The sequence below is a fragment of the Dasypus novemcinctus genome, chromosome 13, assembly GCF_030445035.2.
Source record: "Dasypus novemcinctus isolate mDasNov1 chromosome 13, mDasNov1.1.hap2, whole genome shotgun sequence".
Taxonomy (NCBI): domain Eukaryota; kingdom Metazoa; phylum Chordata; class Mammalia; order Cingulata; family Dasypodidae; genus Dasypus; species Dasypus novemcinctus.
Window position 1 is genome coordinate 47,782,287 of NC_080685.1, and position 25,364 is coordinate 47,807,650.

Genomic DNA, 25,364 nt, shown 5'->3' on the forward strand with positions numbered 1-25,364 from the left:
TTCAGGACAAACATTCTCAAGCTCTTCACTGAACTTTTCTTTCCTGGCCCATCCTTGGAACTTGACGCTCCTTTAGTCTCTGTCACACAGTCCCTTGGTGATACCACCCTCTCAAAGTTTCATTTACTATCTTTTTTCTGATATCTCCAAAAACATTTATATCTAGCTCAGATCTTGTTCCTCTATAGCCATCTGCCCATTTGGCATCTCTTGGTAGATATTACACACACACCTCAGATTCTAAACCTGAACTCAACACCTTCTCTCACATTCTCTTTTTCCTAAATTTTCTCTCTCACCCAATGGCACTATCTGTATGCTCTGCTCAAACCAGAAACCTTAAATTTGATCATAATTCCTCTTGATTCCTCATTATCTGCATCCAATTAGTCACCAAGCTTAGTTGATTTTTAGGTCCTCAATATCTGTGGAATCCATTTGTTTCTCTCCATCCTAGCTGCCTATCTGGATCCCTATGTGGATTAATACAAAAGTCCTGTATCTAGTTTCCCTGGCTCCAGACTTGCCTTTCACCAATCCATTATGCATATTTGAGTAGAATAATCTGAGTGTGATTTCACTGCTTAAAGTCTCTCAGTGATTCCCTATTGCCCACAGATGAAAGCTTTAATGTCTCCCTGAGCTGGCCCTTGGACCCTGTAGTTGCATCTTTTCTTGATTCTTTCCTTAATGTTTCTGCTTCAGTTGTGCGATCCAGTTGCTGTTCCTCAAATAAACCCTCCTATCTCCACTCTAAATCTTTACACATACTGCTTCCATGGTCTAAATACATCCCCCCACCTTTCCTTGTACTGCTGTGCTAGCTCCTACCCACTTTTTAGCTATCATTTTAGAGATAGGAAGACTTTTCTGACCCCTGGACTTGAAATGGATATCTCCCTGGTTCAACTACAAAACACTTATTGTAGCTTGTCCTTATTACTGTAGTGTGATTGCTCATTTACTTATAAGATTCTTATAAGGTTATAAGGTTAGCTCCTAGAGCTCAGGACACTTGTCTTTGTGACCATTGTATTCCCAGAGCTTGGAATGTGGTAAGTTCTCAATATATAATTATTTTTTAAAAGAATAAAAGAATATATATAAAGGCATATTTAAAAATGAAAGAATATATAAATGAGTGCATATGAGAAATATATAAGAGGGAAGAAGAAACATAAATATATAAATACCCACACAATACCAGGATATATATGATTCCATGTGGGCATGACTAATAACTACAACAGTAATATAGCTAACTTTACTAAGTGCTTATTATATATCAGGCCTTCTTTGAGGTACTTTATATTTATTAACGAATTTGATCTTCACATCCCATGAGGTGGGAATTAGGTCAGGGTCCTGGTTATACAGAAGAGGGGGGAGTGAGTTCTACTTGTAGGAGTGGGAGTCAGTGTCTCTTTAGAAGGGAAGTTGCCCCTGGGCAGGTAGTAGTTAAAGTCAGAGGTGTGGCTGAGGTTTGGCTTCTGGGGAAGAAGATCAGTGAGGAACCCGAAAAGGAATGGTAAGAGAAGTTGGAGGAAAACCAGGGAAACTGAAACTGTTTTAAGAAGGAGTGTTAAATGCCATAATTAAGTCAAGAACTAAAAAGAATCCATTGGCCCTGAGCTTTTTTTTTCAATTGGAGGTACTGGGGATTGAACCCAGGACTCCTACATGTGAGGCAGGTACCTGCTCTGCCCTGAGTATTTTTTTTTTGTGGGTTTATATTTGAGTAGATTATAAAAGGACTATAAGGTTTGGAAATGGATAGAGTGATATACACTTCTCTGTCAGGAAATTGATAGCAAAGAAAAGGACAGAAAAGAGAAAGGCAGACAGGTTCAAGCAGACATTTTTTCTTTTTCTAGATGGGGGTTAAACTGAACATATTTTGTTTTTTATTATTGTGGTTTTTTTTTGTTGTGTTATTGTTGAATTTTGACTGACTGGAAAGCTCTAGTAGAGGAGAGATAGAAAATAAAGGGATATCAGAGGAGTGAGGAAAGACTGGAATGAATAAGAAAAGTAGAAGGATGAGTCTGGGAAAGATAAGAGGTATTTCCCTGGCAAGGGGGAAAAAGATGGGTGAATTATTGACCAAGAAAACCAACCTGAGTAAGTTTTCCAGTGATGGTCACTATTGTTCCTGTGAAATATGGTACCATATTTAAGACCCTAGAAATCCATCAATCTATTTTCCTTGATTTAAGAAGGGAAGAGGGAAAAAAGAAGAAATTTTCTTCAAATTATATCTACTGCCTGCATCACACTAAACAAACCAAGAGAATGGTTGGGAAAGATAAAGACAAAAGAATCAGTCATACACAGTTCTTCTAAATGAGTCTAGGGTGGCAGATGGAAGCAAATGATCATTCTGTTAAGCATGACCCCTCTCATGAAACTAGTCCGGAGCTCCACAAATGCAGGAACTGTGTTTATCTTACTCACTTATGCATCCACAGTGCCTAGTTTCATGCCCAGCCAAAGCAGGCCCTCAAACAGTTTGTTTGAGGAATGAATAAATATTTAAGCACTTAAAAGTTTCACTGAGTTATTTCAGTAAAGATTAAAAACAGGGTCAGCTCCATGGGTGTTTGACCTGTGCAATTGCATAGGATCCCCCTTCAGAAGGACCCTGCTTGATTTAATGCTCTACTGTCACTATTTTGAAATTCTGAATAATACAAATAAGGAGTGCCATGTTTGCATTTTGCACTGAGCCGTGCAAATTAACCTAGCTGGTCTTGGTTAACTACAACAACACACATTTGCAAAAATGTCACTAATGGATATTTTAGATACATATGAATATCAGCATTATTGATGAAAAATTATTTTTAAAATTAGAAAGTGTATTTCAGACTTACCTGAAATGCTAGATCGTGGTTTTTCTTTCTTAAAATATGCTTCATATTCTCTGTAGACAATTTTCTTAAAGGAAGTTGTGAAAAGATTCAAGCTGGAAATAAAATACATGAACAAGGTATTATATCTGACTTCTACTTCTCACATTATAAAAAAGTAGCTCGCTCATGTCCTCAGACTTCTACTAGAAATAACAATACTTTTATTGAATTTCAGTAAGCTAAAGTCTTATAAATATGAACAATAAGCGAAGTTAATGAAATAATTATACAAAAATATTCAGTAGTGCTAACCATTCTTTCCTGAACTTAGACTGCTCTACTCCTATTACTCAGAATTGATTTTCTACAAATGAACCCAAGATTATCATGTGAATCCATACTTTAGGTTTAGACTTTAAGTGATTAAAAATATGACCAAGTTCTTTGTGAATAAATGTACAAGTTATTTTCCAACTTATCAAATACTAAGTTTTAAACTACTGGGGAATATTGTCAATAACTATTCAATGGGCCCGTTTCTAGTTGAGATGTGGGAGATGGCTAATGGAGTAAAAGTGCTGGATTTCATCATGGAAGCAAACAAACAAATGAAAAGCTAAGTCTCAGAAAGGTTAAGTAACATGTCTAATGAGACGCAGGTGTTTAACGACAGAGCCAAGAATCGAAAAGGTAAAACCAGTGCATTCATGGAAAGGGCTTAGAGCTGGCACATTATAAGTATTCATTAAATGTTAGTTTTCAATATTATTTTTAAAGTGTGATAAAAATTGGTTGTTAGCCTTCAGATTTTCCCAGTGAAAATCAGTAATTAAAAATCAGTAATTATAGCAAAGCTCACATAAATGTTAATATGTGATATACTGTGATAACAGTTTTGAGGAAAAATTAAGAGGCATGAGTATCTATTTATGGAATAGCTAGCTATTTGAAGTAATAGGTTCTCAGTTACTGGAAGACACTAAACCATTTGGTAGGGGTATTGGTGCTAAGGGTGCAGAAGAAAAGTGGGAGGTTAAGACATGGAAATTGAAAATGAATTAAATAACCTTTCTGAATTCTTAGAACCCAGTAATCTTTGGCGTAGATGTTAGCTTGGTACCCTGATCTGAAAGTCCGTTTTTATCTATTTTTTTCATAAAACTGTAAAGTAACCTTTCTTCTTTAAATGCAAGAATACAGAAGATGGATTTTAGAAATATCAGATTTTAATATGAAATAATTTCAATAGGGTTATGTTTCCTAACATGTTTCATTATTTATGTTATGTATATCTACTCAAATTTTTTTTTTTTTAGGTAACTAGGCCGGGGATTGAACTTGGGACTTCATAAGTGGAAAGCTGGTGCTCAACTACTGAGCCACGCCACATCTGCTCCCCTCAAGTGTATCTCTTTTGATTCAGACGATTGGATTCCTATTGGAAAATAATCTTTCTGAATAGAAAGTTAGAGATTGTATGAATATAACCAATATGCATGATGAATTTTCCATCTATGAGGACTATTTAAAGATGATTTGTTTATGAAAACAAAATGATAGAAGCTGGATTATATATATATGTATATATATATGTGTGTATATATATATATGTAGACCTAGAAAAATATGTATTTTTTTCCCTAATATCTGTTACTGCATAAATGTGATTGATTGAGTTTCCATAGGATTTTTTAAAATGTTCTCCTCCAATCTAGACCAAGAATAGTATATATTTTTCACCTCCAAAAGGTACTGCTGTGCTAATATTAGATGAAATAAATGCACAGATCTCTGCCTTCTGCTAAAATGTACAGTGACAAAGGAAGGGGTTTGGTCTATGTTGATTTCTCTCCAGTGACTATCATTCAGCATTAGGGTCAGAATAATTTATTTAGAACACGTTCTTAGCTTAAGTAGCTAGATATTCAGATGAGATTTTTCACATGAAAGTATTAGAAAGAACTGACATTATTTTGAGGTTTAAAGACATTGACAGTTGGTCTGAGTTATCTTTCTACATTCTTTACTCAGTAATTGATACCAAAGAAGTGACTCTTTCCAGAATTCTGGAAACTCAGCCCCTGAGTGAGAGGACAAGACAACCAGACACAGTTCTCTATGGACTACCACGTGAATCAGGCCTTTGCCCTATGTGGTTCTGCCTCCAGAACTCTGCTTGTTATTTTCAGTGTTAAATATGGAAAGGAGAACAGACTCTAAGCATAAGCCCAGCATGCTACAAAGAAGCCAGCAACCAAGTTAGTTTCTCTCCATGAGCAGAGAAGCCTAGTTATTTTCTTTGGAGTTTTGGTTAATGACAGTTCCCAAAGGGTGTGGGTGTGATTAGATTATAATCTAGAAATGTAATATTGAAAAATTATTATTTTTTAACATAGGGCTTTCTTATTATATCAACCCAGTATATAATTCTCTCCAAAAGAACTTAATTACAATGAAATTTTCAAGAGTTAGTATGGTACACTAAAGTTCTCTAAAAATATTACATTATTTCTTGGCTGATAGCCTTGGTTTTGTAATTGTAAAAGAGGAACACATCTTTCTCAATCATCTAAACTGTGGTATTAAGTAAAAAAAAAACTGAGTCATCCTCGGAGGTTTGTCATTAAAACAAATAAAAATATAACTAACTGGAAATATTGACTATATGCTACGATTTAGTTAATTTCTGAGAAGTCTTGTTTTTCATGTTTTTTTTTTTATCTTTTAGTTTTTAATTCTTGGGGGAGAAGTCTTTAACCTCTTAATTAGAAAGAATAGTTTGCAACTCAAAGTAGAATTTCATATGATTTTAAATCTCCTCTTAGTTACACATGCCTTTTGATAGTGACTCTAAAAAAATAGCCAGGTTAGCCCATGTCTCAGGGAGTGATTAAGAGTGAGACAAAAATGAAGAGTCAACTCAGAAGCCTGAATAAGTCAATTATGAAGCTGAAAAATAGTGAAAGAACAGAAGTATAGCCTTACGATGGAGTGATGATGTTTTGAAAGTCATTTATAAGAAAGTAACAAAATTACGGCAATATTGAATAATCTGCTTATAATAAAAGTATGAGGTGTAAAACTTTAGTTAAAGAAGATGAAGCTATGTGGACAATGGAGTAAATAACATGTAAGTAGAAGTTCCATAAAAAGACTAGACTACTAACACTGGAACAGTTTTCAGGAAAGATTAATGAGGGAGCTAGCTCCTGGTTCCTGGTGCTTTTGAATCAATACATTAAACCAACAACCAAACTTATTAACAAACTCTTGAAAAGAAAACACATCTAACCAATCAGAGTAATTTCTTTCTCTCCAGAATGATAAATTATATTATTGGGAGCAAAATTATCTTCTACTAAGTTTATTTCATTCATTATACTCTCCTATTAACTGTTTTTTTGTTTGTTTGTTTGTTTTTACCAAAGTAGAGTGAAAAGAAAAAAGAAAAAAACAAAACAAAACCCAAGGATCTGAAATGGGAACGCTCTCTAGAGAAGCCCACCTGCACCCGCACAGACTTACCTTGGGTCTGGGGGCTGAGGGTGGTAATTCCAGCTGATGACTTGGGCAGCCACGTAGAACTGTCTGAGCTGCGCTGCGTCAGCCTCTTGGCTCCCCCCACCTGCCCAGCTGGTGCCCAGGACCACCAGGACCCAGAGACGTGGGCAGCCTGGAAACATGGTTCCTTCCCTGTCGGCCCCAGGCCGGCTGTGCCCGGAGGTCCAAGCGCTCGCGTCCCGCTGCAGTGAGCTCTGGGAGGCTCGGGGTGGCAGTGTCCTCTTCTGCTCAGCAACTCCAGCTGCTGCTGCAGAACTTCCCTCTCCCTCCTCCCCGCCTCCTGAAGCCTTTCCAGTCAGGGGGCTGACTAGGTCACTGCCCCCGGTGACAAAAGGCAGTAGGGAGGACAATCAGATAAGTGGCTGTTCTACTACAGGGTGACGAAAGGGCAGAGATTAATTGCTGTAGCAGGCAGGGCAATTCTTAGGGACCCATGGGAGCTGACAAGTCTGATTCCTCCACTGCCAGCAGCTAACACCACTGGAGCCTGTAGCCCCTCACTACACACCTTAAAACCTGCCTGGGTCAAAGTTCACTCTCGCCAGACCCAAGAGGTTATTAGATCCTCTTGGTGGGGGGTGGGGTGGGGGTGGGGGGCAGGAGGGTGGGACTGTATTTTAAGGTGTGAGGAAATAAGGGGACACACTAATAAACAAGGCTTGCAGCCCAGAACCACTTTCCTGACTTCTTCCCATCATGACAGACACCAGGGCCCAGTCCTGTCTTGATAAGCAGCTATGTCTCCTAAGGAAGCAGCATAGCAAAGTGCATAAAAAGCTTGGGTGAAAGAATCAGTAGACTATGACTTCAACCCACCTACTGCTAGCTGTGTTGTCTTGAGCAAGTTTACATAGGTGCTCTGGAGCTGTTTTGTGTTTTTTTAAATTAATTAATTTTTAAATACTGTCTTTTTTTTAAAAAAAAAGATCAATAGATTACACTAAATGTTATGTTAAACATAAGAGGTTCCTATATTCCCCACTCCCCCCCACCCCCCCACCCCCACTCCTCCCACATGAACATCCCCTTTCATCAGTGAGGCACATTCACTGCATTTGGTAAACACACCCTGGAGCACAGCCACACCGCGTGGACCATAGTTTACATTGTAGTTCATATTCTCCCCCAGTCCATCCAGTGGGTTATGGCAGGTTATACAAGGTCCTGCATCTGTCCCTTCATTATCATTCAAGACAACTCCAAATCCCGAAAATGCCCCATATCATGCCTCTTCCTCCCTCTCCCTGCCCTCAGTAACTCCTGTGGCCACCATCTCCACATCAATGATATGTTCACTTCCACTGTTAGAGTTACAACAGTTCTATAGTAGAATACCAGCAAGTCTACTCCAATCCATATTATATTCTTCCATCATGTGGACCCTGGGATGGCGATATCCACTCCACCTCTACAGTGAGACGGGGCTTAGGTCCCACATGGCTGATGGATGCCACTCTCCTGCTTGCAGTTGTAGACACTCTTGGTTCCCTGGTGCAGTGGTCGAACATTCTCACCTCCTCATCAGCTGACCAATGAACTAGAGAGGAGGTGTTGCCACTCTGCTGAGGCTCCGGGCCCAGCTGGCCCATGGACAGTCCAGAGATTCAAGTATCCTGAGCAAACACAAACCCCAGCACCAACCACAGGTTCAGTAAAAGTGACAGAAGAGGCATGTGTAGAAAGGTCACATCTGAGTTCAACTCCATCACATTCAGGAGCACAAATTCCAAAGTAGGGCCCACCAGCAAGGCACTGAACTCCAGAGCCATCAGTCATGACCGGAGAAACGGTGTGTCTCCGTAGCTGTCAGGAGCACCACTATCTGGGGCTGTATTCGCCTTGGTTGTCTCTGGGATCCTGCTGAGACATGTAAGTGTGACCCCTCTGATGACCTCCTGACTCATTTTGAAGTCTCTTAGCCATATAAACTCACTCATCTTTACCATTTCCCCCTTTTATTCAAGGTCTTTTCTGGAGCTGTTTTGACGTCTGCAAAATAGGGATGAGAGTAATAGTAATTCCTAACAGCAGCTGTGAGGATACTGTTGTGTGTAATTCCTAGCACTTAGAAAGCACACAGCACATGTTTATTACTGTGATTACATTTTCCTTCCTTCCTATTTTTTGGATGATCTGGCTGTTTCACATTACTTTACCATCTTATTTTTGCCATCGACAGAGGATCTGAGAATTATATTGTCTCAAGCATAATTATGACTTGTCCTGGGATTCCCTGGCTCCACACGCCTCCATGCTTCTGTCCATACTTTCTTACAACACGTTTAATAAATCATAATCTGCTACCTCACACGAGGTCTCATCCAATCACGACAGGTTCCTCAATATCCTCTCTCCCCCTACACACAACTTTCTGTTTTTGCTCCTTTGCTGATATTAGAATGCCTATTTACTTTCTAGTTGCCTGTCCACTCTTTATAATCTACCACTCTGATTCTGAGCTCAAATTGACTTTTCCATTTTTTGAACTCCTACTATGTTATTCAAATTACATGCTCATGTTGACTATGCTCCATTACTTTATGTGGGTGTCTTTTATCTGTCCAACTAGTTTCTAAGACACTAAAGAGCAGATCAATGCCTTATACTTTTACATCTACACCAAGGGTTCCCAAAGCTGGAAAGCCATCAGGATCCCCTGGGCAGCTTTTTAAAAAAAAATTATTTCTTTTTTTATCCCCCCCACATTGTGGCTTTTTTTTTGTTTACTGTCTTCTCTCTGTGTCCATTGCTGTGTGTCCTTCTGTGTCTGTATTTATTTATTTCCCCTCCCCCTGTGTGGCTTGCTTGCTGTCTGTGCTCTGTGTCCATTCACTGTGCACCCTTCTGTGGTTTTCTTTTTTTTTTTTTTTTCTTGTCTCCCTTTTTCATTGTATCACTTTGCTGGGTCTGCTCTCCGCAGCACCTGCAGGCCGGGTGGCTCTCCGCAGCATGCAGGTGAGACTGCTTTCACAAGGAGGCCCCAGGACGTGAACCCAGGGCCTCCCCTATGGTAAACCGGAGCCTAACTGATCGAGCCACAGCTTTTACACAAGGCAGATTCTCACTCAGGAGCCAGGATTGAAGACAATTGTCCTCCAGTACATCACCTAGTGCCTGGCATATAATAAATAGTCTGGGATGCTATTGACAGCATGTCAGAGAAACTTTTAAAGATCACAGTGCCCCCAAATTCCAAAGTTTTCTCCAAATCTTTTGCAAAATTATTGTAATCTTTTGTATGTGACTAGTTAGACTGCTCTACCAGTTTTATTTGTAGACTTAATTAAATGCCATTCAGGTCGCATGATATAATCATTGCATTACATTTCACAGAGGTAAGCCAACAACATTGTTTGGTTCTCTCACTCTCTTTTTTTTTTTCATCAGTGCCAGAAACTACTGCATAACTTTCAATGGCCTATTTATCAAGTGTGTGATGTAAAGAATGTAAAACACATACGTTCTTCCCCACAGGACAGTGAGGTGATGGAGACTTTCTGCTTCTTGGATTTTCTCCTGGAGGGAGGGTTGGATGGTAGGTATTTGCTGACTAACTGAAGAGTTGCTCTGTAATTGTGGTAAGTGTGCTTGTGCATTACATTTATGGTAAACAAAGTGATGTACGTGGACCTTATTGAACAAAACATCAAAGAGAAGAACATGGCTTTTGTGGGACGTTCTTTTAATTACATATTTGAATATTGGTCTTTGGGTCCTTTGGTAGAGAGTGACCTGTGGGGTAAGGTCAACAGTGAGGCCTCCTGGCTTGATTCTTGGTCTTCTATAACCTCTGGTGCCACCCAGAGGCTTCTCTGGAAACTTCAAGAGCAGAGACCTAAAAGGCCTTGTAAACAGCAACCACTGGGGACTCAGAAGATCCGACAGGAATTCCTCAAGTCAGAAATGCTGCCAACCTTCCAAAGTAGAGAATGCCTTCCTCCAGTGCAAAAATAAAGAAGTATTTTTATTTCTCCACAGTTTGGCCTCCAGGTGAGTCAAAAGTTCCAGCCTCTTTGACTAATTGGTATTTCAAAGACCACAGACCACTACAAAAGCTCCTGGCTTCTCCTGCTTGTGTTGGAGGCACAGGAGAGGTGGGGCAGGAAGGATGGTGGAGAGTTTAGGATTGGGCTACAATTCTTCTGCTCTGGTCCAGAGACAAACTCAAGGAAATTCCATGTCCTTTATTCACAGGTATTTACAGAAAACTGTGGCAAACGCTCTATAGTTGAAGTCAAAGCTAGAAGGAAGCCTCATATTCAAATACAGGATTCTGAGGAGGTTGAATGAAATGGCCAAGAAAACGAAGGGTTTCTGAAATTGAGAAAAAAATTAAAATAATTATCTTTCTTTACAAAAAATAAAGAAAACTTTCATCATTTCTATTTCCTGAGGCTCAATATAATCCTCAGAATCCATACATTCTACCATCCAGGATATTATTTTTCTAGGAAACCCAGCTACTCACTGAGATTTTGGGGAGAGGGATGGTATGGGATTATTTTTGCTTTCTCAGCTAGCATAGAGGGATTGGTCCACAAATGTTTGTAAACTCATTCCAGCCGTCATGACTTCTGCTTCTCAGGAAAGTCCCCTGGGGTAAGACCATCCAGCAAAAGAAAAACCATGCTTCATATTTTTGTCTTCCCCCTACCCTTCTCTTTTCTTCAAAAATCTCTTCATAGGTAACTTACCTTAAGGGCTTGGGTCAAATGCAGCATTTGTAAAAACTCCGTATGTTCCTAGGTGACTAAAGAAGAGACACAAGGATGACCTACCGTACAGTGCTTAGTCCTCAGCAACACAGAGTTTGCATGTCCAGCACATAGTACCTCAAAAGTCACGTTTTACTACCCCACCCCCGGAATTCTGCTTTACAAAAGAAAAGGAAAATAACTGCCAAAATGATTTTCAAGATCACACTAGTGCTGGATTGTTCGAATTGCTTTTTATACCCGCATTAAGTGGGTTACTCAGTTAATTAAGGAGCTGCAACCTCTTCTTGGTGAGAGGAAATAGTTCCAAAGTTCCGAACTCTGATAATTGATAATTGGGCGTAGTTTTCACAAGATGATAGGTTTTTTGGTTTTCATCATGGTCAAGAGGTTCTACTGGCATTTGGTGGGCAGGTGCCAGGGGTGCTAGATATCCTAAAAAGCATATGACATGCAAAAAATTGTTCTATACCTCATACAACTGTATAAAATTTACACAGAAATGTTATATACGTTTTGCATCTCTTAAAATGCATTTTTCATGTAAATGGAGGGAAGTTCATAAAAGGATCCACAATTCTGTACCAGAATCATTCACAATTTGGAAAATCCAGTTGGACTGAGCAATGCCTCCTATGCTGTTTGAAGTGTCAATACAATATTCCCCCATCAGTCTGCCTTTGTGGCTCTTGTCTTCACAGTGATTCTGCCTGATGGTGCAAGCTTCTGATGACCTCAGAACATCTGCTACTGTAGTGCCCAAGTATTAACATTTTATTTGTATTATAAGTCACTTCCCGTTTATTTCTTCTTTATATTATAATTAGAGCACTTACTGACTTTTTAAAAATTATGTGTAGTTGGGATATATTATCTGTGTATTTTACTTGAGAATAGTAAAGAGGGCATTGCGAAAGATTTATGTAAAAAGGGGCAAGTATTTTGTATGATATTCCGCCACATTATCCTGAATTAAAAAGTCAAACTAGAAAAATTTACCCAATTATAAAACATTTCCCTCTTACCTTTGAGGATTCAAAGGGCTCTTCCCATCATCTGAAATAGATGAGAAGACATAAAAATGGTTGGTTAAAAAGAAACAAAAAACAGGTGAAAGGAAAGGGCCATTAGTGAGAGGCATTATTGCGACAAGTCAGTAGGCTCATTTGCAAATGGGCTGATCATAGGTGTGTATTGAGAATATTCCTTCCCTGAGATGTAGGAGCTGTTTTAGGTTAAAATCAGACAATTTGACATTATTTAACTCCAGAGTCTTCTCACTTTCTTTCTCCTCCCTTTCAGTGAAAACTTCTCATGCTTCTGATCCTTGCCTTCAGCCTATGTTTTGCATTATTACTGTTCAGTTCATTTCTTTGGCATCTGAGGGCTTCTTCTTGCTGTACTTTGTGTCCTATTTCCTCAGCTGTCAGCTGAGAATGCTGATCACAAAAACAAATCCCTATGGACAGAACTGTGTGTTTGACCTCCCAGGTAACATATGTGAGCAGGGACCTCCTGTCTTTCTACAAACAACAGACCGGAGAGTAGAAACTTCAAACATGGTAGCATGAAAGACAGAAGGGAAAGACTGTCTCACAGCTAAATAAGTTTAGAAAATATTAAGTTAAGCAGCAATGAGCAAGATATCTATTGCAGAACATTATTGAACTTTCGATGTACATTTTGAATTTGCTGAAGAGAGACATAGTATGCAGCATTTTCCTGTTATTTGATCATAGAACCCTAGTAAGTCTGATACCAATCAGGGACAGGTCCAGGGAAAATTCCCCCTAACCTACATATAAATTTATTTATTATTAAAGAATTTGGAGGATGGGTGGCTGCTGGTCCTTCTCCACCATTCAGAGGGTTACCAAGAAATGTCTCAAAACTAAAAGAAAAATTTGTGGAACAAGCAGGAAGAGTGTAATTCCTGCATGAATTATGCAGTTTGGAATCTGAGTCTAGGAGATCCTGCCTCTGCCTTCTGGATTGGGTTAGGCAAACACAAATTTTGTATGGAGGTATTGGCTGTAGCTCTTGGTACATCTTTTTGGTCTTTGAGCCCTTCTGTCTAATCCTTTTTGTCTAGTGTCCTGATCACCCACTCACAGAATTCTACATGAAGGAGATTTGAAAAAAACAGCTTTCATGCAATGGTGTCTATTGACTAGATAGAGAAAATTAGGGAACAAATGTTCTGCCCCTAAGCAATTAAGAGTAGGTGTTGTGGGATGAGGGGGGTGGGGGTATATGGGGACCTCATATTTTTTTAATGTAATATTAAAAAAATTAAAAAAGACAAAAAAAAATAGTAGGTGTTGAAACTCAATTCAGTGAGAAATCTGTCCGGTATTTTAATAGAGCCACTTTCACTTGAAAAGAGAGTCCTATCAACTTATGGGCAGGCTAAGTGCCTGGGGTTAATGGAGAAAGAATGTTTTAAAGGTAAAAGCTGGGCTGTGCCCTTCTATTCCTAGGCCACAGCTCTTTTTTTCTGATGAACAGGCTGATAAACATATTCACTCACAGAGGGACTTCATCCATTTTGGTCACTTCCCTGTTTAAGCTTTCAGGAGACTGTAGATTCCTTAGCTTATTATACCAGGTCATTAAAAAACAGGCATCTCCTTATACCTCTGTCTTCAACCCCCACCTCATCTACAAACCCCTTTTGATACAGATGCACTTAATGGCTGATAACATTTTTCCAGCTGCTTCACTCTTTCATGTCTATTCACATGCCATTCTGGCCACTGGAACTCTTACTTTTTTTTTCTACCCCTGACTATATCCCTGTCATTCTTCAACAGTAACCTCAAAAAAGTCTTTTCTGACTTATCAGTCTGATTTAGATGTGCTTATTTTGTGTTCCAGTAATACTCTGGTTATATTTTTGTCTTAGTACACTTGCCACACTACAGTATTTAGCACTGACTTTATTTGTCTCTCTCCTCTACTGGATTATACACTTCTTGATGCCAGGGACCATCATTTTGGGTTCCAGTAACTAGCAGATCAATAAATGACTACTGCAGGAAGGAGAGAGTAAAGGAGGGAAGCAAAACTCTTATCTGTTTAGTTTTGGTGATAACCTGAGATCATCTAGATCAGAGGCTCCCAAATGCCAATCTGAAAACAGGCCTCATCAGAATTTAGGTGGAAGGCTTTTGGAAAATTCAGATTTCCTGGCCCACCCACTAGATCTCCCTGTATAAGAATCTGAATTTTTATAAAGTTTCCCAAGGATTCCTATGGGAAGCCACTTCACAAAATTACTTATCTTGACCTCATTTTCTTTTTTTAAAATCTCAAAACAAAAATAATTTATTATAATTAAACAATTTCTTTGCATTGTTCCAAAAATTAATCAAGTCATTATCTCATAAGACTTCTTTTCTTTACAAAGGAAAATATCCAATCTTGGTTTTAAAAACACCAAACCAGTAAGCTACATTCAACATTAGATATAAAACACAGCCTATGCAGCCACATGAGAAATAGTTTCAACTGTTGTTATTATACAGGTAGTTGTATCCTTCATTTGAAGCCTGGGGTCCTGTATTTGTTTTACGCACATTGGATTTTGTTCTATTACTTGACAGGAGATTGTACTCCTTTGAATCAGCTGTATTCATTGGTCAGAATAAATTCCATTGTCTGACACCAATCCCATTAATCACAGCCTAGCATGAATAAGGAAGATAACATGAAGACAAAAATATCTGAGTGGTGAACACTGTTTATAACAGTTGTCATCAAATGTAGAATTGTCTTTTTGAAACACCTTAAGTATTATATTAATTATGAGCATATATCTGATTCTTAGCCAGAATATGGAGCTGAAAGGCACTATTCTTTCATATTGGAAAAACAACTGCATATTATGATACAGTATGTGCAAATGCATATACTGACAACTACAAATTTTTAATCAAAATCCACTTTCAGTATGCTAAATAATTTCTTGGTGGAATCACTGAGGATGATACTGTATCCTTGTGACCAAATTGTGAATCACTTCAGAATCATTAATTCTTACAAAGGCAGTTCTGATTATGTTGATCCAAGCAATGCAGTGGTGGCAAGTTGGGTAAAGGCAAAGTTTTAGTTTTGCCAAATGCTGTCATACTTGATTTACGAGGCCTTGGGAAAGCCCAAGAATTGTCTTCCAGGGAATTTCTGCTATAACAGTTGTGTTCCTGAAAGTTTGCTCCATCATTTGGAAGGGATTTCTCATTATCTGTCCATGATTGCAGAGTTGGTTTCTCAGATAAAATCTTTATGTCTCCAGGCAACAGGCAAGATGTGGTAGAACAAAGAGCTTTGCCATTTGGTAAGAGAGGGGTGTGCCCTCTTTATATTGCAGTAAAATTTGTCAAGTGCAATTTTGTGTTGTTTTTTCCAAGGTCTTCAACACATCGTACTGGGGCATAGGCTTTCTTGATTGCAGCTAGGGTTTTCAGTTTTCTTAGTAGTTTGGCTTATACTTGAGTCACCAGATGTAAATTAGGCTTTTCTCTCTTCAATTCTCAGTATGCCTGCTGTATATTATCACTTGAAATGCTTAGTCTTTGGAGATCTCTGCTCTTTAGATTGTCTTCCTGAGACAGATTCATTTATTTGTATTTTTGTAGCTCTCCTTTGAGGTCATTACATTCTTTCCTCATCAGTTCCAGCTCTTGTTCCAAATCATGAAACTTCAAGTCTCAGCTCAAATTTTCCACCTCCTAGCTGGATGAAGGGGGATTTAAATTCCTGATCACCTGCTGAGCTTCCACTTCTGTCCTTAGCTGGAAGAGTTCTTTAGATTGTAGCTATTCATTCAATACTTTCAAAGATTCAGAGTTGTCTTTATTCATTCTATCCAGTTTGCTCTTCAAATTATCTCTATCAATGTAGACCTCTTGATATGCATGACAGACTTTTACTAGTTCTCATTCCACAGAACTTGTTTCTTCATCTAATCAAGATCCTATAAGCTTTTCTTCCAAAAATCTTACTCTTTTTTTTTTAGTGAAGAGTTCTCTTTTTCTGAATCCTTACACTGTTTTCTGTTGCCTTAATATGCAGTGACAAGGACAAAATATGAAGCAACAGACTCATCTCCTGAGTATGTTCAGACTAGAGTCACTTTATTCTGATTTAGAATGCAGATATCTTCTACCAGTTCATCCATTACATCTTGCATGTAGTAGTCACTCAGCAAATACTGAATACACGGGTTAGACACTGGAGGATGATGAATACTGACTGTTAGCCCTCAAGAATGTGCGGGAGGTTGGTGTCCACCATTCGGATGTCCAGGTTACCATCCACAAGTCCCTCCCAGGGCCAGGTTACCTATGGCCGCCTCCTGGGCTGCTGAGTTTCAATTCCCCAGTGCTTGGAAAAGGACTGAAGACACACAAGGTCGCGAGCGGTCACCACGGGCTTCTCAAAACACCACCACTTCCTCAGGAAAGGCAAACGCTCCAGAAGTTTGGCAGGGAGATTTCCATTTCTTTTGACTGGCCTGTGCCAGGCCCCACGTGGCCCCTCCCCTTGACAGTGGCCCAGGAGCTTCTCTCATTTTCTCTTCAAGCAAATGTTTTTAAACATGACTACTGAAGGTACACTTTCACACACCCCCACCCAACTCAAATGAAAGAAGAAAAGAAGGTGAAGACTCCTTTCCTATTTACCTTTTTGTCTGAAACGCTTTCTTAGCAAAGCCAGGAGTGTTCCACCCATCACCAGACCAGTCGTAGAAGCCACTGCTCCCCCAAAGTAAGCCAGGGCTTCCTGGATAGTCAGTGGACCTGCTGCAAAACAAGCACACACACACAAACAAGAGAGAGATTGTGCAAAGAACCCTCATTCTCCCAAGAGCGTACCAACAACTCTAAGGTAAGCAATCAAGCAGGGTCATCGAGGCCTGCTGACACCATGCCACCAGAGATCTGGAAATTATAAAACCACTGTAACAGAACTCGAAGCAGGGCCCTATTTTATTCCTAAGGCTCAACTATCAGATGTAAATTTCCACAGAAGTCTGGGCAAGGGCCCAATAAAAGGAATTATGTGGTAGATACAAGAAATAGAAAAGTGGGGAATTAAAATTAACCATGACTAATTTTTTTGGCAGTTGGAGACATAGAGTGATGTAACAAAAAGAAGTTCATAACAAGGTGCTAGAAAAAATTAAAATTTTTGTTTTAAAGGAATAAATAAAACTTGCAAATAGAGCATAGTTAAGGAAGTTTTGTGGTAGTTGTAGAAATATGAGGCAAATAGAAGTATTACAAGATAATAAATAAGAAATCTGTATATAATAACTTCCAGTTTAAAACATGATGAAATTTCTAGATGTGTTAAACACAGATTGTAAAGAAATGAGAGGATTCAATTCACACATCTGATCTCTGAAAAAGGAGTGGCAACTGTCTAAGCAGAATCACTGAATTTAATTTCCACCTCTTTGTATCCGCAAGGAAATTCTCCTTGATTCATTGTGAACATTTAAGTTCAGGGGAATCCAGTAACAGAAAGTGAAACTACTGTCAGAAATACACAGAGAAGAAACATTAATTTTGTTACTTTCCATATCAATGTGGCTTTTGAACCCATGTAAAAAATATACCTTGGCAGGTTGGCATTATAGTAGACCAGTATCCATGCTCTTGACATGCTGCTCTTGCTGAGCCGTTAAGTATTTGGCCCTCCAGACAATAGAAGGTGCAGGTTGATCCATAACTGAAGTTTCCCCAGGGGTTGGAGCAGTTCATTGCTAGTGGCTTAATAATGTGCAGCTCAGAGCATTTGACAGCTGCAGAAAAAGAAAAGCAGGGAAAACAAACAAGGAAACTGAAGATAAAAGGGGTTATGATTTCATTTGTAACGTGGCTATAATTGCCAGTAGATAAGGTAAAATTTAAATGATTGGAAAGAAATGTTACTTTTTCCATTCACACCAGCTCTTCCAATGTCACAATACTAAAATCTTCACTTGAAGAATGGTACTCAAAGTACCATTCAATAAATACCTGCTGATAGATTGATCAATCTTGCCTCCAAAGACACACTTTCTGAAAATTTGCTTCTCAAAAATATTGTTGCAATTATTACTACCATTGCCAATAAGGAACTACCTGACATGTCAGCACATGTTTATTAAAATTGTGTCCAGCATGGCTGAACTTTATGAAATAAGTAGAGACCACCATTCTCTTTAAACTATTTACTGGAGAACAGCAGATTATTCTCACTAAGTTATGGATAGGAAATTAAAGCTCTGGAAATGAAAGTTAATTTAAATAAACATTGTTGAGCACTAGCAACATTTGCAAAGCAATCTGTTATGCTCTGTGGGACATAAATATGACAGAGACATAGGTCTCAATGCTTTGTGAATAGGGTGATAGCTCTTCAGGAGGTATCACACATGGTTTATCTTTTTCCCTAGGTTTCAATTATTATGAAAAGTATGGGATTTTACACTGTCACATAATTAATAAAACTTCAACTTTTTTTCAGAATTCATATAGCTAGTTTCATGCTGTAGCATGCATATTATTTTAACATGTTTTGGACAGTTACAAATGTTTCCTCCTTTGGACCTTTGGGCACTAAAGCATTAGCTGGTGACATGAGAAAGCGAAGAGGCAATGTGCCTGTTACATATTACTTCTGAATGGGGTTGGTAGGAACACAGGATTGGCGTGGGTTTCATGGAGGAGCTGACACTGGAAGTGGCCATTGGGGCTGGGTGGGATTTCAATATGCAGGTACAATGACAAGCTTGGGTGCCTGCAGGAAGACAGCATGAGAACTGCCTGCCTCTTTTCTCAGTACCTCTACACCTTGGAGTTATTGCTGTCCATTGTCCTGAAGGTCTGCATCGGAGAGAGCTGTCTCCTGTGAGTGTGAATCCAGTTTGACATCCAAAGTTGCAAGTGGTATTCAAACCAAAGTTGCCCAGATGATGCCTACAGGACATTGTCCCCTGTTGAGGGGTGATGAGGGCTGGACATTGCCTCTGTGGAGTAGGAGCTGACTTTATACCTATTGTGAGAAAATGCCTCAATTTAGAGAGCTCCCAATTAAAAGAAGCATAGCAGAGTTAAGGCTAACATGGAATAACTGCCTTCCACTCCTTTCATAATAAGGGAGTCTCTAGCAATATCTCAAGAAAATTAAGGAAAATATTAGTTTCAGATACAGAAAACAAGATGAGAAAAAAAATATGTGAGTGTCCTTGGAGAGATGACTCTCCTGGTCATAAGCAGAAACTGGGGGTCAATGTTAACCATATTTAAACAAACAAACAAACAAATGAAAAAAAAAAAAACAGAAGACCTGGTGCAGAAATATAAAAGCTTTAGTAGAGAGTCAAAAGTAGAGATGTCAGATTGCCTGTCCACCTCTGCTTTATTGGGAGGTAATCTTGTCCTGTGGCCAAAGGTCAGGCTGAAAGGTGAGGTAAGCATGATGCCACTGGCTCTGTCACCAGCTTGCCATGTGGCAGGAAGATGGTGGTTGACTTCTCTGTGCCTCAATTCCCCAATTTGAAAAATTGGGCCAGTGGCTTCACCCCTTGTACTATCTCCTTGGCAATGAAATTATGGAGATTTGTTCAATTGACTTACTAAAGACCTTTGAGCAAAAGCGTCTAGAATATGGAGCAGAATTTCTGCTTAAAAAACCAACACATGATAGTCACAAACATTAGAAAAGCCCTGACACTCCTTGTACACTTTTTAATCTATCACTGTGTTCCCTAGACTCCAATAGATGACCCACTTCCTGAGCAGAAGTAGTGTTTTCACAATAATAATAAAATAATGTGTACCTGTCATATATTAAGAGCTCTACAAATACTTATTATTGTGGAAGAAATTTCCAAAAGAAGAGTTGTCCCAGAGAGTATATATTATTTTACCTTTGCAGGTCGGTGGAGGTGCTGTCCATCTTCCTGAAACTGTGCATTCAACATTCTTGGATCCATTCAGCTTCAAGCCCTTGTTACAGGAGAAATGGCAGGTGGAGCCAACACTGAATTCTCCATGAGTACCAGAACAATCCAGGCTGCCCTGCTCTGGGGCGAATAACACTGGGCACCTGATGGCTGAAGTATCAAATCAAATGTCATTCTCTTTAGGTTTATTGCAAAATTCTGTTTTGCCCAGAATTCATTCATTCATGTAGTCAACAAATATTTATTGAATACCTACTATATGCCAGGTGTTTTAGTAAGCAGCAGGCATTCCATAACAAATATGACAGGCCATTTACTGCAGTGGGTAGGGATAGGAATGTTGGGCTTGCAGAAAGGAGTACAGGTAGAAGTCATGAAGATTAGGATGTCAAGGATTTAAACAGTAACCCACAAGAATTCACACGCGCATGCTCCCCTCTCTATACTCTATGCTTTAGAGACCTTGTCACCTCCCACTTCTCCCACTATCCCATCTCGATGGGTGCAATCCAGGGCTTCACTGCTGCCCTTCCTCCTACCTGACCACTTTCTCTTGAATTTTCTGCCATCTCCTCAAATCCAACATGCCTACAACTGCAGTGACCATCTTTTCTCCTAAATATTACCTCCACCTGAATCTCTGGGCAGTTTTCCTTTCCACAGTTCTTTAGCACAGGAAAGCTTAAAACATCTTGGTTTAACGTCATTGGTTCCTAGAAATTCCCTGAACTGGCCTCATGTGTTCTTTACTCTGGTTCTTGGTTCACACTGCCCTGAATTTCTTTCCATTTCTTCTGAATAAAATCCCAGCCATCCTCCAGAATCCAAATCAACACATTCTCCCTGAGCCTCTGCTGCTCACTGTAACCTGAAGTTTTCTTCTACTTTGGGCCCATTAACTTTTTGTTTGAACTTACATAGTGTCAAATCACATATCACACCTTCCCGTTTCTACTAGGTGAAAAAGCCTGCAAGGCAGGAGGAAAGTGCCCCTTCTTGTTGAGGGAAGAGGGTTGGAAAGGAATGAGGAGAACCAGAGGCTTGAAAGATTGTGGTTTTAGCAACCATGCTGATGGCATATATGATTTAAAACTTTCGTGGGATATTTTAAAATAATTCTTTATTCTTTAGCCTTAAAACAGAATGTGGGAAATGGGGATCATGATAAGGTTGATGGAACAAATAAAAGAGTTAGTAAAACATAAATGGATGCGAGGATGAAGCACCAGCCTTAATGCTATCACCAGCAAATGTTCTAGACTGAGCAGGTGACTTGTGATGTATTTCTTTGACGGGAGATGGTAGCATTTATGTCCTTTAACCTAGAGAAATCTTGGCAGCGGAAGGGACTTCAGAGACAATCTCCATTCCTTTCCTTTTGGAATGGAGAAAACTGAAGCCCCAGGGTAGGAAATGACTTTTTCAAGGGCACATAAGTGGGGGTGAGCAGGGGGAAGGGAAGAGCAATACAAGGGTTTGGATATTAACCCAGTGCTCATTCCATAAGTAGGAATAAATAATAATATTTTAGCTTTTTTAATATTAGTAAATTTCTGTCAACATATTCTTTCATCTGCTCACAAGGCACTATCATATCTATGTTCATTTCAGCAGTTACATCTGCAAACTACGGTAGTGGAAGAGAATGTTTGTAAGTGATTGACTTAGAAACCTTGCCACTGGGTGGCAGTGTAGCATAGTGGTAAAAGCCAGCCCTATAGTCAGACTAGACCTGGATCCCTTGGTCCACTGCTTTCTAGCTTTGAGAACTTTGCCAGCTACTTATCCTCTTAATGCTTTGGTTGCTTCATTGTTAGAATGGGGATAATAGTAACCATGTATGGGTTGTTGCGAGGATTGAATGTGATAATACATATGAAACAGTTGGTACTTATTCAGCAAACAATAAATATTAGCTATGATCACTGCTCTCATTCTCACTGACCACACTGAACAAGTTAGAACAATGGTCCTTTTTGAAACTAAAGATAAGCTATTAATCAATCAGTAAACTTCTATTTTAGACCATAATATATGCTAGACACTGTGCTAGATGCTTTGGAGAGAATCAAAGACAGTAAGATGTGGCACCTGCCTTTGAGAATTCTAACTCACAGTCAATATGGTTTGTGCTTGAGTAAATTTTGTCAGTAAATGCTAATAAGCGTCAATACAATGAATAGTTGTCAGAAACCCATATTTATTCTGTGTAGTTTCTATAGGAAATACAAAGATGAAGAAGACATAGTCCCTGTCATCAAGGAGCTTATAAACCACATATAGTAGAGGGAAGAGATAAGTATACAAGTATGACTATGAGATTTTGAGGGGCTATGATTGAATCCCTAAATAAGCTTAGTATCTGGAATATAGCAGTGCTGGGGAAAGGTGAATGCAGGAATGAATGAGTGAAGAATGTAGTAGAAGAAGATTGTATAAGGAATTACATGCCTCAGTGATGCCTCTGAGCTTCACCACTTATTAACAATGTGACCTTGGCCAAGTTACTTAACCTTTCTGAGCCTCAGTTTCTTCATCTATAAAATGGACATGATACTGCTCATCCTTGTTACTTCAGCATTGTCATAAGCATCAAATGCTATCATGACTGGAACATATTTCATAAAACTGAAATGTTTAAAGTCATTATTATTATAAGATTATTCAGAGAGAAAGAAAGAGAGAGTGTGAGAAGTTTTTGGCCTGGGTTATCATGCTTTGTGGAGAATGTGTTTGCCGTAGTACAGGAATACTTTCACATGTGTCCCTGATGATTCATCCTTCTTACAATGCTACCTGAAAAGCCATGAGAAAGAACTGACATGTGGTCTTACCTTCACACGTTGGTGGGGAGCCTGTCCAGTGTCCAGATGGCATACAGTCCAAACTTTCTGGCCCAGATAAAGAAAATCCCTCATCACAGAAGAATTGGCATGTGGATTTATAGCTGGAATTTCCAAGAGGCTGAACACAGGTCATTGTTCCATTTGGAGGACTTAGCAGGGGTGTACAGGTGTTGGCTACAGCGGGACATGGCAGAGGAGGAGAGAAGAGATTGTTTTAGAACTCAGCAACCTGAAATCAGCATTTGGTTAGAAATGATTGCTTGTATTTCATGGCGCCTTTTCACCAGTTAGAGGTCATGGATGTGTAAAACAGCAGCTTATGGTAAATTGACATCCTGAAACACTCACCCACAAGGAGCTTTAGAAATTATTTTAAAAGGGAATGAATGATCTGCTTGGAAAGATAGTGGCGTGGCTCATTTCTGTTGCCCTTGGATAAGAGAGGAAGTGGCTGCTTCCTTGATACCTTTTTCAGAAACACATCTTACCAGAAAACAATGACAAGTGATTCAGAAAGGAAAATGGAGAAAAACACTTTTTCCCTTTCAAAAAACTCCTTTCCTCAATCAGGTGGTAGAAAGAATCTGTGCTCCAGTTTTGGCTTTGTTACTTATTAGCAATGTGTCTCTGGATAATGACCTTAGTGAGCCTCAATTTTGTTTACTTATAAAATGGGAAAAATAATCATCTTTGCCTTGCACGATCCTTGGCTAGATAATAATAAGTGCATTAAATTATAGATAAAATGGAACTAAAAATATGATTTAAAAAACCATGGACTCAAAGTAGGCGTATAGTGTAACAGGCTCTCCACAAATGCTAGTTTCACCTTTTCCCACCACTCATCCTACAGTAAACAGCCACAAATGACTACTTGGTCACTTGTAAAACATGTTAAATTAGATCTCACAGTTCTTTGCCGCTTTATACATATAAAACCTAAGGGACTTGTTTTCCTTCAGTGTGGCTGTGAGAAAAAAGTTTAAGTCATTGAAATATGCGTAGGTCACTTAATCTCTCTGAGTCTCAATTTCTTCACCTGAAAATGGAAGAATAGCATGATGTAGCTCCCAGGATTTTTCAAAAGTGGAAACACTGTGTAAATAGTATGTAAATGTTAATAGATGTCAAGATGTCCCTCTGTCAATTAGTGAAACAATAAAGCCTAGATTAAACCTTAATGTAAAAAAGTGAAGAGTGAATAAGCACATGGGTTAGAGTATTTCTTTCTCATTATTTGACCTGGTTGCACAGCAGATGGCTTTAGAGTAGAGGCACTTGGTGGTATGGCTGTAGTTAGGGCCATTCTTCAGCCACAAACTTGAATTGCTTGAGGTTTTTTTTTTTTTTTTTTTAAAGATTTATTTATTTATTTAATTTCCCCCCCTCCCCTGGTTGTCTGTTCTTGGTGTCTTTTTGCTGCGTCTTGTTTCTTTGTCCGCTTCTGTTGTCGTCAGCGGCACGGGAAGTGTGGGCAGCACCATTCCTGGGCAGGCTGCTCTTTCTTTTCACGCTGGGCGGCTCTCCTCACGGGCGCACTCCTTGCGCGTGGGGCTCCCCCACGCGGGGGACACCCTTGCGTGGCACGGCACTCCTTGCGCGCATCAGCACTGCGCATGGCCAGCTCCACACGGGTCAAGGAGGCCCGGGGTTTGAACCGCGGACCTCCCATATGGTAGACGGACGCCCTAACCACTGGGCCAAAGTCCGTTTCCCTGCTTGAGGTTTTGAGACTGTTTTTTATACCTTTCCCTTCCCTTTATTCCTATCCCTCCCCAGTTACATTCCCCCCAAGTTGACCAATTATCTGCCATTTGAAGTCTTTCTGTATTGAGTGTGTGTGTTGGGTGGGTGGGGGATGACCACTCAAGATGCTTGTAAACTGGAAGAGCAAATGAGGGGGGTATGTGGATCTTGGTGCATAGAGTTCATTTCCAGCTCTTTGGCCTTCTGTCAGCAGGGGTAGGTGTTGACGGCACATTAAAAAGGGAAATTGTCTGATAACATTCTTTCAGAAATATTACAACAGCTAGTGGATTGTAAGCTTCACTTTACCTTCCTGCCCAGCCCATGTGTGAGTATTTCACTTGATGGGTACCTAGCAGCAAGAGGACGAGGAGAAAGTTCAGTCAGCGTAAACAAAAAACTAAAAGCAGAAGGGAACTGGAAGGTCACAGGAAGCCGTGGTGAGCGGCAACCTCCTTGCTGTGAAACACTCATGGGCAGGATACTATGAGGCAATGAACTGTAATCTGTGCCCTGCACAGCCAGGGTTGCCTGGAAGAGCCCTGACCACTGTGAAAACTGTCCCTGAGGGACTCCAAGATCTTTCCCAAAGCTGCAAGGACTTTGTAATATATCCAGGCTTCCAGCATAGGTGAGGAGTCCAGTCACAAGCCTTGCCCCATTCTCTCCAGACCCAGCTCTGAAGGTG

The 25,364-nt window shown here is 39.6% G+C and overlaps 2 protein-coding genes and 1 pseudogene across 4 annotated transcripts in view; all 3 read right to left on the reverse strand.

Moving 5' to 3' along the window:
* F5 (coagulation factor V) overlaps positions 1-6,670 on the reverse strand; it is an 82,868-nt gene extending 76,198 nt beyond the window's left edge. The window contains exons 1-2 of one of the 2 annotated variants that reach the window (XM_004464170.3): positions 6,378-6,670; positions 2,874-2,965 (exon numbers count right to left, since the gene is read on the reverse strand). In XM_004464170.3, the coding sequence (XP_004464227.2) occupies positions 2,874-2,965; positions 6,378-6,535 (250 nt within the window). In that variant the 5' untranslated portion in view covers positions 6,536-6,670. The remainder of the gene's footprint in view (positions 1-2,873; positions 2,966-6,377) is intronic. The other variant, XM_071207566.1, reaches the window with a different exon arrangement.
* A 3,406-nt stretch (positions 6,671-10,076) lies between these two features.
* The window catches only part of SELP (selectin P), a 42,291-nt gene continuing 27,003 nt past the window's right edge, over positions 10,077-25,364 (reverse strand). Inside the window, exons 10-17 of one of the 2 annotated variants that reach the window (XM_004464168.5) lie at positions 22,919-23,104; positions 20,049-20,234; positions 18,962-19,171; positions 17,751-17,936; positions 16,813-16,932; positions 12,154-12,184; positions 11,108-11,163; positions 10,077-10,727 (exon numbers count right to left, since the gene is read on the reverse strand). In XM_004464168.5, the coding sequence (XP_004464225.2) occupies positions 11,109-11,163; positions 12,154-12,184; positions 16,813-16,932; positions 17,751-17,936; positions 18,962-19,171; positions 20,049-20,234; positions 22,919-23,104 (974 nt within the window). In that variant the 3' untranslated portion in view covers positions 10,077-10,727; position 11,108. The remainder of the gene's footprint in view (positions 10,728-11,107; positions 11,164-12,153; positions 12,185-16,812; positions 16,933-17,750; positions 17,937-18,961; positions 19,172-20,048; positions 20,235-22,918; positions 23,105-25,364) is intronic. The other variant, XM_004464169.5, reaches the window with a different exon arrangement.
* On the reverse strand, positions 15,591-16,307 carry LOC101445646 (5-azacytidine-induced protein 2 pseudogene; annotated as a pseudogene).